Source organism: Prenolepis imparis, unplaced genomic scaffold (assembly GCF_030444845.1).
Source record: "Prenolepis imparis isolate NDT839.2.m4 unplaced genomic scaffold, iyPreImpa1.0 SCAF_10, whole genome shotgun sequence".
Taxonomy (NCBI): domain Eukaryota; kingdom Metazoa; phylum Arthropoda; class Insecta; order Hymenoptera; family Formicidae; genus Prenolepis; species Prenolepis imparis.
In genome coordinates this window covers 8,960,643-8,977,719 of record NW_028141168.1, presented here as the reverse complement: position 1 = coordinate 8,977,719, position 17,077 = coordinate 8,960,643, and the positions used below count along the sequence as shown (strand labels likewise).

The 17,077-nt window shown below is 34.5% G+C and overlaps 2 protein-coding genes across 2 annotated transcripts in view; one reads left to right on the top strand and one right to left on the bottom strand.

Annotated features, from left to right (window-relative positions):
- Nucleotides 1-16,828, bottom strand: part of Nudc (nuclear distribution C, dynein complex regulator) — a 62,853-nt gene extending 46,025 nt beyond the window's left edge. The window contains exons 1-4 of the mRNA XM_083048117.1: nucleotides 16,515-16,828; nucleotides 16,363-16,440; nucleotides 16,037-16,255; nucleotides 15,552-15,761 (exon numbers count right to left, since the gene is read on the bottom strand). Coding sequence (XP_082904243.1) covers nucleotides 15,552-15,761; nucleotides 16,037-16,255; nucleotides 16,363-16,440; nucleotides 16,515-16,589 — 582 coding nt within the window. The 5' untranslated portion in view covers nucleotides 16,590-16,828. The remainder of the gene's footprint in view (nucleotides 1-15,551; nucleotides 15,762-16,036; nucleotides 16,256-16,362; nucleotides 16,441-16,514) is intronic.
- Nucleotides 282-15,459, top strand: LOC145941801 (uncharacterized). Its single transcript, XM_083048118.1, has 4 exons — nucleotides 282-1,148; nucleotides 12,856-13,029; nucleotides 13,364-13,628; nucleotides 13,755-15,459. Exons 1-4 carry the CDS (start codon nucleotides 993-995, stop codon nucleotides 13,778-13,780), a joined length of 621 nt encoding a protein of 206 aa, XP_082904244.1. The 5' UTR covers nucleotides 282-992; the 3' UTR covers nucleotides 13,781-15,459.
- Nucleotides 16,829-17,077: the final 249 nt, after the last annotated feature.

The window sequence follows — 17,077 nt, the reverse complement described above, 5'->3', positions numbered from 1 at the left end:
CCCACACTTCCTCGGTTTCGTTACGCGACGACCGGGAGATAACATGACGGGCGTTCGGTGTCCACGCTCTCTGATCAGTTTCCTGTATCCGCGAGATAGAAAAATGGGATCGATCGACCGATATCGTACGTCAACCGGATCGACTTAGGGTGGTCCTTTCCCTCGACCTCTCGTTCGTCCTTGCATCCGCGCAGCATTATGTCCCCTCGCGAGGAAAAGGCACGACGCCCGGGTCCCGCCACCGTCCCCTTGTGCGTTTGTGCGTGAGCACGTATGTCCGGAGAGGAAGAAAAAAGAGAAAAAAAAAAGATCTTCTCGACCGTGGTGGAATTGCCCGTGTGCAGAATCGCGACGTGCCGCGGAGCGAGCGCGCTCGCACGTTCGCCAGAGTGGGAGATGCGAAGGTATAAAACCGATCTGGTGGACTGGTACCAGCCAGTCCAAAGGCCAGATGTGGCGACGGCTCTAGTCGCACGCGTGCGAGAGAGACGATCACGGTGTTCGGCGTGCGGTACTCCTTATTAATTCAACAGACGCGTACACATATAATACGCTCTCATGCGACACTGATCAGCACTTTGCTGATCATCCCCTCGGTGGTGATTCCGTGCAGGATTTTCGCGAAAGGGTCGAAAGCGAGTTCACGCTTCGTGCGTGTCTGAAGGGAGATTAAGTTGATGAGACGACGAGGCACTGTCCTGCTCCGAAAGAAAGGACGGCGAGCTCCGACTCGATTCTACCTGTCTTAAAGGATACCCTGGGACACACGCGCTTTAGCATCGACCTCACCCTCTGAATTAACGAAAGGAGGATTTCGAATTAGATAGTCGCGCACGGAGCATCCAATCGCGATTCCATTTTTTTTTTTCGACAGTGATTTCTTGTGGAATTCGTGGATTAATATATAGGGAAGAAAGATCACCAGCCGCCGCGACAAGGAGTGGTGATTTCATTGACAAGGAACACAGGCTAATAATCCGAATAATAATCCAATGAGGATTCAAGAGATATCATCGATTTTCGACAGTAATCTGGAAGAGAGCGCTCTCGCGTCAGAGCGGTTTCGCGAAGGATCGACGCCCCGTAGCATGTCGGCAATTCGTATCAACGTGGAGAAGGCTTTCAACCGCGAGGATTTCGTTAGAAACGTAAGTCCGCGACAGTCTCGAATAATCGATCATAATGCCTAGCCTCGCCGGCGATCTTCAGGATGCTAGAATGAGAGGGTGCAAAGGGAAAGATAGTTTACGCATCACGCGGAAATTGCGTCCCCCTCCCCTCGTTATTTTATCGATCGCTGGCTTTCTATTTCATCGCTTCTTCCGGTATACGGCTGCTGTGCATCCACGTTTCGATCTCCCCCCATCGGAGATTCAACCTCGCGAAACCCGGAGGCACTTTCACGGTTGCGCGACGAATATCTCTTGGTTTGGCGGGAAACGCGTCGCGGCACAAAGGAAACCGCGAGCGTAACCGAGAATCGCGGTGTCGAGATCCGGTGAAACGATCAGAGCGAACTAATGAGCTAATGAGATAAACTCGCTTACAATGAATAGCTTGTCTCTTTCCCGGGAGAGATTCATGGATCTAAAAAATTGACTATAATATATACTAAATTTTAAAGTTTGTGTATTATATATATAATTTAAAATATATTAAATATATTTTCTACATAGAGTCATTGCGCGTTCACTCCACGTGACAACGAAAAAAATTGTTACACGGCAGATTACAAATTGGATTTATGTAAGCCTCGGATGCAATTCATTCTCGAACGTGAATTCGTTGAAGAACAGGATTTTTTGATGGAACAAATAATTTTTTATCTTTATATATATACATTGAGAAATTGCAGTTAAGCGGGCTATTTCGCATTTTTGTTCCTTTCTATTTATCTTACACAGAAAATTTGGAAAGCCCCAAGTATTATAATTGGTATTATTACGAGAATTTGGAATTTAGAATATATCTTTCTCGTCGAAGATTGGGAAATACATTGTATCAATATTATTAACGATAACCTATTTTGAGCAGAAAGATCTTAAGATATATTTAGCAGGCTAAAATTAGCCTTATGAATATGATCGATACGATGATTCGAGAATTTCACTTTCCGCACGTTCGTGTCTAACGCGCCATGACTCGCTTCGCAGTCGGATCCCGTTTATACATCTTGCAACAGAATTATTCAACTGATTGCAACATGTTAACTGGGGAAGTCACCGACTTTATTAACATCCGTCTGAGAGAATGAAAGAGAAGAAAAGACAAATTTTATTTGTTTTTTAAACTCTCGACCGAAATTCGATTTTATTATTAATGCGAAAACATTCTCTTCCGTCGTCGATCGGGTTATTTGCGCGCAACGAAGTATAATTGCAATTATGGGGGGAGGGAGGGGGACAGCTTAATATGAGACCAAAGACCAAGAAATAAGAGATTATGAACTAGAGACCATAGACCAGAGACTAGCGACCACAGACGAGAGACTAGCGACCATAGACCAGAGATTAGCGACCATAGACCAGAGACCAGATAAAAAAAGATTTTGAAATATGTGCGAAGGATCCCGGGTTCGAATCCAGTTCGAACCACCCACCCCATATGCCTGCTCGGAAACTTGTGGAAAGAAGGATAATAATCGATCCCTAAGATTAAATAATGGGAAATGGTCCAACTGGTAATTTATGCCAGCCGGTTAAATTACAAAATCAAACTTTTATGATACGTAATACGTGTGCATTTGACGCTCTTATACATATAACTGCACATATGATAAGTATGGATGCATATAAAATATATTATAAAATAAAGTTGTCTCTCGAATGTATTAAATTTATACAAAAATTTTTATTTTTATTTTTAAAAAATAGAAAAGGAAATCGTTTAAGAAAGGATGACATAATTAAATAATATTTTTGCAGATTTTGCTTCTGCGCGAAGACTGGGTAACGAAGCGAAAGTATATTCGGCTAGAATTTTAACAATTATTAAACGTATAATAAAATTTGTTTGATAATAGTTATATGAAATATCTGAAACAAAATTTCTTTATATCTCAAACTGATAATGTAAAATTGGTTCACGCTAAGAACGAGGAAAATTGCATCTTTTAATTTTATCCAATATAATCTGTTTAATAAATATTATGTATAAATGAATGTATAAATAAATACATACATAAATCAAGAACTAGAAACCATAGACCAGAAACCAGAGACCAGAAACCAGAGACCAGAAACCAGAAACCATAGACCAGAAACCATAAACCATAAACCAGAAACCATAGACTAGAAACCACAGACCAGAGACCATAAACCATAAACCATAAACCACAGATTGATTATGAGATTATTGCGAGATAAACGTAGGAGCTTGTTAAAATCATTATCTAATTGTTATTCTAAGATAATTATTTTTAAATTATAAAACCGCCAATGAATAAACAAAATGTCTTAGAATAACAACGCAATGCTTGCGCAAAATGAAGCACAGTACGATGCAGAAAACAGGCGGAATCATAAATCATCGGACTCTACGATAAATTTTCAGTCTTCGTTGTATGGCGGAAATTAAATGTGGGACGAGATGGCCAGTTGAAGCATAAATTGAAATTTAAAAAAAAGCCTTAAAGTCAAAAACTATTAATTCTGAGTCTCGTTTATAGTTTACGAGCGTTAACAGATTTCGACGTTAAGGTCGAAAGAATGAAGTGCAGTTTGCGGGTGCGGGGCTGTCGCAAGAGAACGAACAATCTACTTCCACCGTTCGCGAGCTGCTCACGAGAGACCTCAACAAGGCGATAAACAACCATCTGCGATTGCTTCGAGCGAAAGTTTAAAAGTTTATCGACGACATATAAGTGAAACTGAATCTTTTACCATAAATAAATCAACGACTCGCGTATTTTCGCCGCTTACACAGACTTTGGTAAAAGTCGCGTCATTAAGCACGCGACGTTATTATAATTAGCTATTTCGCGTATTAAGCGAACAAACTTGGAGTCATAGACCTAAATGAAGGAACGAGTCAAACTGCTACCGTTTTTAGTTACGGAACACCGCGTACCACAGTCTGTCGAACGTGAAATGAAACCGAAAGATATCTGCGGCACAAAAATGATATCACTATACGGCTAAACGACCTGGCGAAACCGGAATAGTCAAGCATATACAGGGTGTTCTAGAAACCGCGACTTTAGTCGATATTTAACTCTATGATCGATCCTGAATTTTTTTATTTCTTTTCTTAACCGAGACGTCAAGATGTACTTCCGCATCGGAGAAATTGTGCAATTATGCGTGACACGCTATTGTTAAACTGCATCTTTAAACACAGATAAAACGTCTTCCGTCTCAGAAAACTGTTCTCACGGATAGTAATTACGCTACATAGTTAACGTAGAATATCAGCGTGGCTCGAGAGTATTCGAGAGAAGATTTTTTTTTTATATCTACCGCGTTATTTTTCATAATTGCTCTAAACACGGAATGTACGGGATATATATGGGAACAATATTGTTCTTCGTTTCCCAGCTGGTCGCGAAGTTGTAGAACACCGTTTTTACATTACATAAAACTTGAACGGGTGTCAGGCTTATTAAGTATTCACGGTGAATGGTATTACGGTATATAGTAATACACGTTGCCCGTGAACCTAATGCATTCGAGAGACGCCTTTTACCAGAATATCTCGATTATATTAAGACCGCATCGCGCCTGTTAAGGCTCTCGTATGTTGAACTTGTTATTCTCTCGATTGCGGCACGTAGTTTTGAAGAAAAGATTATAGCTCGAGCTCTCTGAATTCTCGCTGTTATAAATCATCCGGACAGACACTGTGTGACTAAAATAGATCTAACGTTGACAGGAGCACATTGACATGAAACTTTTCGCGTTTCTACCAGGCGGAAGTTGTTCATAATGAATAGAAGAGATTTTACTACGTCAGATGACTTTTTTTTTTATGACAAAAAAAAAGGTCATAATCAACAGACGTAATTAAATATAAATTTTAGTTATGTAATTAATTTAATATTTTAATTTAAAAAAAATGTTCACTTTAGACATAACACACCATACACATGTATGTGTGTATCACATTGCATAAGTGACATACACAAATATAGAACACAAATACATACAAAAATGAGAGATCAGAGACCAGAGACCACAACCAAAAACCACAGACCATAAACCATAGACCAGAGACCATAGACCATAGACCATAAACCATAGACCAGAAACCAGAGACCAGAGATCAAATAAAAAAAGACTTTGAATATGTGCGCGTTTGGAAAAAATTGAAAATATTATAAAATCTTTAATCGCCACCGTGTATGTCTTCTATTTACTAATAACTTTTTATCATTTCCGGAAAAAATATAGGTAATTATGCATTTTTACTTAATTTTATGTATATATATATATATATAATGTTTCTCGTTTTGCACAGCTGTCTAAATAAATGTTTATTTAAAATTAAAAAGTGTAAGAATTTTTTAATTGGAAGAGAGCTGCAAATAATAAAAAATTAATTTTAAAAATATTGTTATAAAATTTATTTTTATACGATATATAATCATAGACCAGAAACCACAGACCATAGACCATAGACTAGAGACCAGAAACCATAGATCAGAAACTACAAACTCGCGTTTTTACCAGGCGGAAGTTGCTCATAATGAATAGAAGAGATTTTACTACGTCAGATAACTATCTTATGACAAAAAAAATGTTCACTTTAGACATAACACACTACACATATGTATGTCGAAAGTAAACATTTTTTAAAATTAAAATATTAAATTATATAACAAAAATTTTTAATTTATTATGTCTGTCGATTATGACTTCTTTTTTTGTCATAAGATAGTCATGTATCACATTGCGAAAGTGACATACGCAAATACAGAACACAAAACATACAGAAATGAGAGATTAGAGACCAGAGATCAGACCATAAACCACAGACCATAAACCATAGACCATAGACCATAGACCATAGACCAGAGACCAGAGATCAGATAAAAAAGATTTTGAATATATTATAATATTTCGGTTCCCGAAATCATGTCGAGTAACAGCTGATATGCTTGAACAGATCGCAAACTATAAATAACGTACTCGTGGAGTACGTTAAAGCAGCACGTATTCAATGGAAAGAGTCAAAAATGATGACTAAGTGATGTTATTACATCAAAAAGCTAAGCGTTACAACGCGTTTGCATTTATGTAACCGCAGAGCTGTCAAATATCTTGAGAAAACATTTCGTTAGGTTGCGTGATCTGAAAGATATGTAAACTTTCTTCCGTACGTTTGCGTCGTCTGTTCGAAATATTCCGTGATTCACAATCGCACCTCGAAAATCTTAAATATGAAGAGAAAAAAAAAAAAAAAAAAAAACGAAACTGCCAGAAGAGAAGCATCCGATTATATTAAGCACGGTGTAATATTTTGCAATATTTGTGCCCCTTCTTTTCAATAATTAACATCTTCGACATCAGTCTTCTTCTAAACTACTTTCCAAAATGTCAAAATGTTTGTTTTGATAAATAACTTGATTACACTAATTTAATTATAACGAGCGACCTTCGCGAGAGAACGATTACGATATCTACGCACGCACACGCACGCACACATGCGTTACCTGCATAAGGACTTCGGTGGATTATGACACGACCGATCGATTTCGAGAACGACTGACAACCGAATTCGGCAATATCAGTTATTAGACTCGTATCGAGAGTGACGAGAAGAAATGAGGGGCAAGAGGAAGACATGGTTTTAGCGTCCTTTGGCATGCGAATAGAACGCAATCGTTGGCGATTTCGAAATTTACGGAGCGCCGTCCTGTCGAATTCTTTTTATTTACGTTGTAAATGCAAATCGATCTGGGAATGGTCAGAAAACTCACGATGACCTAGAAGTCCTAGAAGGTTCAAACCGATTAGTCGAGGACAGATTCCGAATCTATATATTTGTGACATTTAACAGCTGATAAAGTCACGACACGATAATTATGATTATTAAAATGTTTTATTCCCTGATCTTTTGTATCTTGTTAAAACTGTAGTTAGTTATAGTAAGTTTCGCCGCGCGTAATATAAAAAATTGTATGTCAAATGGATATGTATTTTTATATTTTTAATCAATCACGATATGTTAAATAAATCTCTTGCAAACAAATATAATAATAATGACATCGAATTTATTTTTGATGGTAATTCTAATATTTTTATATATAGCTTATATATAAAAGCTCGTTAGAATTGTTGAAATTTCTGGGCAATTAACACTCGCCTAAAAGATTACACGACAATTTCACGATTGCCCTTGGGCAAAGAAAGAAAGTGGTCGAAAGCGCAAGAAGAGGAAGGTGGGCAGACGGCATTAAGTATTACTCGCATATACATACATCTTGTGTCACCTGTCGAATTTCTGTGGTTAGATTACAGAAAAAGAAAGTTAGCGAGATTTGTGCGAGCGTCATGGCTGCACGAAAGTTATTTGCATTGCGTTGCTGCTCCCGGTTGTGTGAAAAGAAAAAAAATAGTGTAACTCGTAATTGATTAGCTGCTCTCTTTTGCTACTCGTTTACATCAAGGACGAATGGATATCGAAAAAAAATTGCAAATTCGTGAAATTATCTGAGGACACCCGTAAAGGTGTCGAGGATATTGTGAATTATGGGCATCAGAGACTTACGGTGCGAAATTAACTTCTATCGCGTGCTAAACCACTATTTACGTTTGACAAATCGCCACGGGCCACGCCGAAGGCCTAAACCGAGACTAACGAAGATAAACGACCAGCTGCTTACAATGTCAGCACGAGCAAAAAAAATGAGATGGATATTTAGTTTACGCTAAACATCATGTGTGTGAAGCTGGCGTCTCGTTTTCATGAAAATAAATAATTGAGAATTTTGGCTTTATTTTCAATAGTTTTAAAGTTTTTGATAGTTTAAATAAATAATTCTAATCATTAAAGCAACGAAAATGCCAACTTCACGTAGCGTCTCACTTTGTCCTATAGCATTTTTCTTATTAGTAATTATTAGAAATAAAAATATTTATAGTCTATATAAGTTTTAAGAAAAGGTCTGTTTTTTAAAAACAAATAAATATTAGGCTAAAATAGAGACAACCGGATTCCTATAATTATAGATATATAATATAGATATCGAAATGGAAGACGTCAATTTTCGCGAGTTCTGCTTATCCTAAAGCAGTTCTTGCGTGTACATTGTCTTTCTAGTGAATTCTGATTATTAAAATAATAAAACATTTTTTTAAACAATAATTTCACCCGAAAAAAGAGTATCTGCGGATGAGACGCCGGTTTAAAATAAATTCCAAATAATTGAGAGATTTATTGTTTTAAATATAATAATTAGATAAAGTTAAAAGTTACTTTATTAAATTTAAATGCTATAATGTTATAAATCTGATGCCTAACTTTAAAAAATTTAAAATTAATAACATAGTTTGTGCCTTCCTCGTTTGTATCTTTTGTATCACATTTTATTTCTATATTTTATTCGTATCTCAAAAAGTTGAAAATTGATCAGCATCCACCTTTAAGATATTTAAATTTTGTTAATATTTTATTCTCGATAGTTTATACTCATTTGTATCACTTTTTAATACGCTGGTATCTTCAAGAACATAGAGTTACAGCATTTTTATTTGTAACGATTCTTTATAAAAAAATAAGTTGGCAATTGTTTTACGATATCGTAAAAAAAAATACGACAAATTTGTATCACCATCTGTATCATTCATTATTTCGTTTGTATTTTCAAGGGTATAGCATTTTTTATTTGTAATTACTACTTATATAAAAGATAACTTGACCATTTCACAAGATATTTTTAAACTTTAAATATCCTTTATATAAGAAATTACTTTGCCGTTTCTAAAGATGTCGTAAAAAACACCCAACGGAATTCGACAGAGAACTGTTCGTATCTGCGTCTGTATTATTTTTTATTTGGTTTATATTTTTAAAGGATATAAAATTATATGCATTTTAAAAATTTTTCACTTCCTATAAAAGATAGTATAGCCATTTTTTAAGAAACTGCTGAACAGTCAACGGAATACAATAGAAAATCAATAGTTTGTAATCATTTTTTTTGTTTCTTAAAAAATAACTATGTATATAATTTTTTATATTTTTTTATTTTATTTTATATATATATATACATATATATATATATAGCATTTCTTAATTTTTAACTTATAAAGAATAACAACCGTTTCGAGATATCATCAAATGGTCATTTGACAGAGAATTGTATTCGTTTGTACCACTTAGTTTTTCTTTCTTTTTTTTTCTTTTTTTACGGGTACAAAATTATAGACTTTTTAATTATTTCTTATAAAGAATAACTTAGCAATTTTTTAAGGATATCATTAAACAAAAAACAGACTTCAAAAGAAAACTGTTTGCAACAGTCTGTAGTTAGGGATATAAGGGATATAAGAGATATATGGAATAACTTAGTAATTTCTTCAACAGAAAATGATATCTGTTATTTCATTTGTACTTCAAATGGTACAGAAGTACAGTATTTTTTATAACGGACAATTTGACAGTTTTTTAAGACGTCATAAGCTGTAATCAGCCAACAATATTCGGACGTAGAATTGTGACTATTTTTTATATTTTTTATTTGTACCTCAAAGGATACAAAGATTATAAAGGTACAAGCAGTCTGTTTGCAACAATTTGTAGTTAGAGAGATAAGGGATATAAGAGATATAAGGAATAACTTAGTAATTTCTTCCGAAATTAACTCAACAGAAAATTATATCTGTTATTTCATTTGTACTTCAAATGGTACAGAAGTACAGTATTGTAGGTTACAAGGTTACATTTTTTAACTTTTAAATATTTTTTGAAGGAATAACAAGGATATCGTCAAATGGGATTTGACACACGTCAATGAGATTTGGCCATTCTTTTGTATCCGATTGTATAATTTTTTTTCGCCTATACTACATATCAAAGGATACAGAACTATAGAATTGTTTATTAAGTATCCTTTTTTTAAGTATCCTTTATAAGAAGTAACTTGACCATTTTTGAAGATATCGTGAAACGGTTAAATTTGGCAAAAATGATTCAACAGAGAATCGCTTTTGATTTTGTGTTTTAAAGAATATAAAATTGTAGCATTTTTTATTTTTAAATATCTTTTATAAGAAGTAACGTAAGTGGGCGTTTTTGAAGACATCTTAAAACGGGATTCAAACGAGAATTGAATTTTAATAATTAATTATTTAATGTTGCCGTGTTTTTTTTAATTTTTTTTTAATATCATAAAGCTGCCAACGAGATTTTTCAAAAAATCATTTGTATCCATTTGTACTGGTTTTGATTGTGATAGTATTTCAAATTGTGATATTTTACAAAAATGTTGGATTTAACATTTTAGTGTTACATCTAGATACATAGTATATCTAGATCTAGTGTTTGTCTTTATTTAAAGAATAGGAGTATAGATGTACGTAGAAAAGGACACACTCTGTTTCGTGCCCCTTGCGTTCTCTCTCATTCAAATGAGAGCATACTCGAACGCATGTAACATGAGAGAGACGCAAGGAACGTCTACGTGCACCTTTGCCCCTACCCCTTAACAATCGGTCTAGATATTATATTATTATATATTATTATGTATATAGAATTAGATATTATATCAGAAATTTAAAAATGCTCTATGTTTTTGAATTTTTTGAGAAAACGAATAAAAAAAGTGGTACAAATGATTTTCTCAAATACCGTTAGCAAAACTAAAATATCTTTAAGTCGGCTGATCATTTTTTACCATCTTGTATTTTAATTCTTTTAAATATAAAATCAGGCGCCAAGTTTATATCATTATGCTACATTTTATCTTAAAAATATGTTTGCAAACAATGTACATGTTTACAAAATTATACAAAAACTGCTTTAGTATAAGCAGAATTTTCGAAAATCGCCGTCTGACCTCTATATTCGTTTTTTTCGAATATATAATATTTATATATTTAAAATAATTATTTAAAAAATTTTTTAATTGTATATGTATATATACAATTGGTTATATGTTTAACAAGCGATTGTTATGGGAAGATGAAAGTCGCGTTATACAGACGCGATGTAAGTTAACATTCGACAAGCGTTTGGAGAGTAGGAAGAAAATCATTTCCTGAAAGACGGCGCGTATTTGCTCGTTGACCGTACGCAAACCATACGGCGCATAGACTCGAGAGTTTTTACCGTTCTGTTCTTTCTACCATAATTTATTTTCTTGAAGCGGACGTCCATCACAATAATTTTACTGCTGTGACGACGCGTAGACGATGTAAGAATTACACGACTTCCTATATGACGATTGTACAACAAAACAAAACGCGCATATAGCTGTATATAAGCAGAAATATTTATTACGCACCGATAATACCAGTTTAAAATTTACGTTCCCATAGTCAGCTCTGAGAGTTGGGGGGGGGAGGGGGGATATAAGTAAATTTCTTAATAAAAAAGAAGAGCTCCACATAACTCGGGGGGACTAGCTCCGGGGTATGCAGTAATGCATAAAAGTATTGTGTGAAATAATTTCGAATTCTATTACACTACGAATTCAACTACTAATAAAATACGATCGTTTCAACTGAATTCACTATGTGAACATAAAAATCAATTTTATATATATATGATTATACAAGTTTACATTGCACTGAATAAATTGTTAAGATTTATATAAACAAAAATTAAAATAGAATTCGAAACTTCGAAAATTGACAGTTTCTAGAGACCATAGATCATAGATCGTAGACCAGAGACACTATAAATCAGAAATTATTAACTATACTATATACCAAAGACGAGAAACGAGAGACCTGAGACCACAGACCATAGAAACCGGAATTTAGAGAATTTACAGTTTCTAGAGACCATAGATCGTAGACTAGAAACGAAAAACAAGAGCTCATAAACCATAGACCAAAGACCAGAGACCATAGAGATGAGATTATTATAAACTATAGACCAAAGACGAGAAACGAGACCACACGATCAGGGACCACAGACCATAGACCAGAAATCAGAAACCAAATCAGAGCAATATATATATATAATTATTTATAATACTGCAATTACAAACCACAAAATTAAAAAAAAAAATTATAAGTGATTGTGCATCAAGATACTATTATTATTTTTATTTTAAAATTGGAAAAATTTGATAATTTCGTTTATAATTTAAGTTAAATTTAACAAAAAATATCAAATTTTACTAATTTCGTTTATAATTGAAGTTAAATTTAAAAAAAATATCATTATTATAATTAAGAAAAAATTAGACCATAAAAATCATAAAAATTATAAATTATTAACCATTATATATATAATAATCACAATTATATCCCAAAGGAAATTCTCAACTTAATTTATCTCACGTTCTCACCTCTACTCTTTCGCCCGCATGTCGCCCATTTGCGACCGCGTGTCGTTCATCGAGCGATAACATATAAAACGGGCACCTAAGATAGTTGTTTCCCAACTATGCTAAAACAGTTTCTAGAGACCATAGATCGTAGACCAGAAACGAAAAACAAGAGATCATAAACCATAGACCAAAGACCAGAGACCAGAGAGATCAGATATTATTATAAACTATAGACCAAAGACGAGAAACGAGAGATTAGAGACAATTACAAACAAAAAAAAATTATAATTGTGCATCAAGAAATATGATTAAAAAATATGAGACATTTAAGATAATGCCATACCGATTCAAAACAGTAATACATGACACGATCGCTTATGCAATCGAAGCTTCACGGCGATTTACGTCGGTTTCAGATCGAGACAACGGCGGTAGCTGCTGCCAGCCCGCTTTCCTGGCACATTCCAAGGCCGTCCTTGGTCGGACGCAGCGAGAGGGACAGCGAAAATGGAAGCTGGGCTCATCACTTGCATCCGAACTCCCCCTCAAGAGGGTCGACATCATCTCAAGGATCAACCGCCAGTACACACGTAAATTTTATCTCCTTTATTCGATAAGAATATTAAAATAACTCCCCTCCCTCCCTTGATTTTAAATTTAAATTAAAATTCTATATTAAATTAAAAGTCCGGAATTAAATGATGCAAATCTCGCGAAGCTACTTTACTTTATCAGACTTTAATCGTTTGATAGATGTTGACGATAAAAGAAATTTCGCGAATAATTTAAATTGCGCATTAATTAAAATTTTTAATTGGTATTGACATCAAAATGATCCATATTATATAAATAAATCCGTATTATATATAAGAAACATGAGGGAATTGTCGAACTTTTCAGATAATAATCGAATATTTTTTACAGAGCGCCGCGTCTGGAACGTTGCTACTCACAGCCGCGAATCTGGCAAATCTCGCCGCCATACATCCGCCCACGGTGACAGCACCAAAGCAGATTGACACCGCCTCGGTGGCCAGCAGCACCCATTTTACGGTCGTGAATGGTCTCGGCAGACCGACCACCGTTTACAGGAAGTCCTGGTGCGCGCGAAACCAGCTCACCGTGCTCGTGTGCACCATGAGCTTTCTATTCATGGTCGGTCTGCTTGCCGGGATCCTTTACATGGAAAGTAAGTGCAGCAGCTACAGCCGCGAATTCCTATTGCTACATCCACCGCGTGTTTCGACATCGCGTGCGATCTCTGTGAATTCACCATCCACAAAACCTTCTCACCGGTATTTATCTCTGATTGCAGTGAGGGCTCGCGACAAGTACAACTAGGCCGAGGGTGACGAGAGGAAGAAGCAGCGAAGACGACAAGTGACCGTGAATGATGATCATCTTGATAGAAAAAGGCAGCAAAGAAACAGAGCTGGCGAAGAGCGCGGTGGAGAGAATGAAGTCGAGAATATCGTTTTCAAAGAAACGAGAAAGAAAGAGAATGCGCGCTTGATCCAGTTCACGATATTAATTTCAATTACTCGTATTTATATGTATATTTTTGTTGTATTAGACCGTTCAGGCCGCTCTCAGTTAGCAGACGTTCTCGGCGACGGTTAGAATTTTAAGTATATACAAGATGTTTCGGTAAAAGTGAGCAATCTCTCGTGGCCATGTAGAACAGGTAAAAATAATCCCATAAGTTCCTATAAAATTTTTTTCTATAATGCATCTTTATCGAGATATTTGTCTTTAAAGTTAAAATTTTTAAAGTATTTTTCTTAAATAACGCTTATATTACTCAATACATTTTAATAATTTGTAATAATTATTTTTATATTAAGTAAAGAACTTTAAAATAATGACAAATTCCTTGATATCATATCGGAGAGTCAGGAGGCAGACCTTTTTTAAGCAACACACAAAACTTTTCAACAAACATTTTTTTTTTATTTTTGTTTTTTTTTAATTCATCTTTTTCTAAAAAAAAAATATATATATATATTCTTATAATATTTCGTAAAAGTTAACTGTTTTCGAGAAAAACACATTTAAACGATACAAAATAAACTTTTACGAAATAAAACAAGAGTATCTTTTTTCAGAAAAAAATGTGGAAAATCTAAAGAAACACTTAAAAAGAAAAAAAATGTTTTGTAAAAAGTTTTGTAGGTTAAAAGGCTTAAAGGTGATCCATCCCTGATTCCGACTTGATATTAAGAAATTTGTATCCATGCTATTTTAAAGACCTTTACTTAATATAAAAATAATGATTACAAATTATTAAAATCTACAGAGTAATATGAGTAAGAAAAATATTTTTTCAAATTTTAACTTTACAGACAAGTATATCGATAAAGATGCGTCATAGGAGAAAAGTTTATAGAAACTTATGAAATTGTTTTTACCTATTCTACGAGAGATTGTTAACTTTTACCGAAACACCCTGTATATACTGTATTGCACAAAAGTGTGGTACGTGAAAAGTAATTACATTTGTGTAATGAACAACGTATACTATTAAGGAATTAACGCGATCCTCGCGATGGGATAGCCTTGCTTATATTTATATAGGAACTATTTCTTCGAATCATATCGCGAGACACGATTCGACGAATGTTTTATTTTATATTAATTGACCCCTTACCGCTAATGCGTGTGTAAAGCGCAAGCAACTTTTTCTAAAATTTCTTCACTATTTTATGCATGATTATGCATGAATATGCATTATTGCGACACCCTTTTTGCACACTATATACTTTTTTCGCATAAAAAGATATATGTGGTAAGGGGTTACGGACGACAGTGATAATGCAGTACGTGATTGCTTCAAATAAAATGTACTTTTAGCGCAACGACGCTTATCTTTCTTGGTTCTCAACCGATTTATCGTTCATTGTAAATCGCGTCGATATCTATCGAGAACTGATGAAGAAAGATCCCTTTTCGCGTCTGTGATATTGTATGCGTATTAATCGTCGATTCAAGACAAGAAACTGTCAAATATACTTTTCAAAATATTCGCATGTTTCTTTAAATCCTCTTTTTCAGATAAAAAGAATATTTCAATGCCACATGTGTAATTCGCAGTGATAAAAAAGAATACACTTACTTCCACTTCTCCAAGAGTTTGTGTCCATCTATAATTCGGCATGTCTGCGCCATTACCGCTGTTAGGTTTCAGCTTACTTTTTTCTTTTTCATCTTCTTCTTCCTCATCCGCATTGTCATCCTTGGAATCATCATTCTTATCCTCGATGATTTTAGAGTGTTCATTATGATCACCACTAGGACCCGCAACAGCAGTGTCCGTTGTTAATTTCTGTAAAAACAAAAATTTTCAAGTATTAATTTCAAATAAAATTAAAAACCAAGATTTGTCATAATTAATTAATAAAATAAATTAAGGTTATAAAGGACCAGCACGATAAGTGGAGTGCAAACAATGACAAATATTGTTTGCGCCCCACTTACACTGCGCTGGTCTTTTATAACCTTATACTAATTTATTTTATTGATTTATTATTAATTTCTAATAAATCTTTTCATCGGGAAATATAAAATAATATATTAAAGCAGTCTTTTTGAAATATATACCTTATTATCTATTTCCTCTTGTAACTTAAGAGCCTGTTCATCAGTTAACTCGACTATTCTAGAATCATTATTTATCTTTTCTCCTTCGGCTTGTTCTTCTTTTCTCTTCTTTTCGACTCTCTCTTTACGTCGTCTTTCTTGTTCAACTCTTTCCGCTTTATCAGAGGCAGCTTTGGCTAATGCGTTAGCTTCATGTTTCTTAAATTTGCTCATGACAAGCTGCACATAAAGAAACAATTATATTGGTTAGATAAATAGTTTCTAGAATAATCTAACAAACTTAGTATATAAACTATGTATATACAACAAATATAAAGACAACTTACTTGTTCAGCTGCCCCTTCTCCACCTCCAGTATAAAAATCTGTTTTTCTCGCCAGGAAACTGAAGAAGGTATCTAGTAACTAAAAAATCAAGTTCAACGTGAAATAGATTTTATCCCTCGAATTAACCTCAAATAAGAGAAAATAAAACTTACGTCTTTCACACCGTCTTCGTGTTGTTGTGCCAATGCCAACAACATTCCATCGAATTGCTCTTCTTTCTTCGTCATTATTCCTGAATATTCGTATATATACTGTTCGCTTTATGAAAAAAGGCCACAGTAATTCGTACCGTTCTGACGTCTATAATGCAGCTATTGTTGCTACACGCACGTTTCTACGAAACATCTCGAATTATCGACCAAACCTAACCTAACCTCAATTGAACGACAAAAATATCGCCCTCTGAAATGAAATCCCTGACGAAGATTTCGAGTGGAACCTTGTTGCTACTTGACGAAACCTCTACACGAACATCTCCACATCCTCAACCAAAGGAATCTAACCACCTGAGCGATGAAACAGATTGAAACTAATATCGGGTCGGATAAATAACCGACTGCTCAAGAAATTTTATATTTATTTGTTTGTATATTCGCTCTATATTTTAAAATAAAAAAAGAAAAACACCTATAAAGATAATTGTGCGAGCTCTCCAATATAAATTGCGTTCAGCTTTTATAAACTGAACACACGATTTTTATGTAGGCATATACAT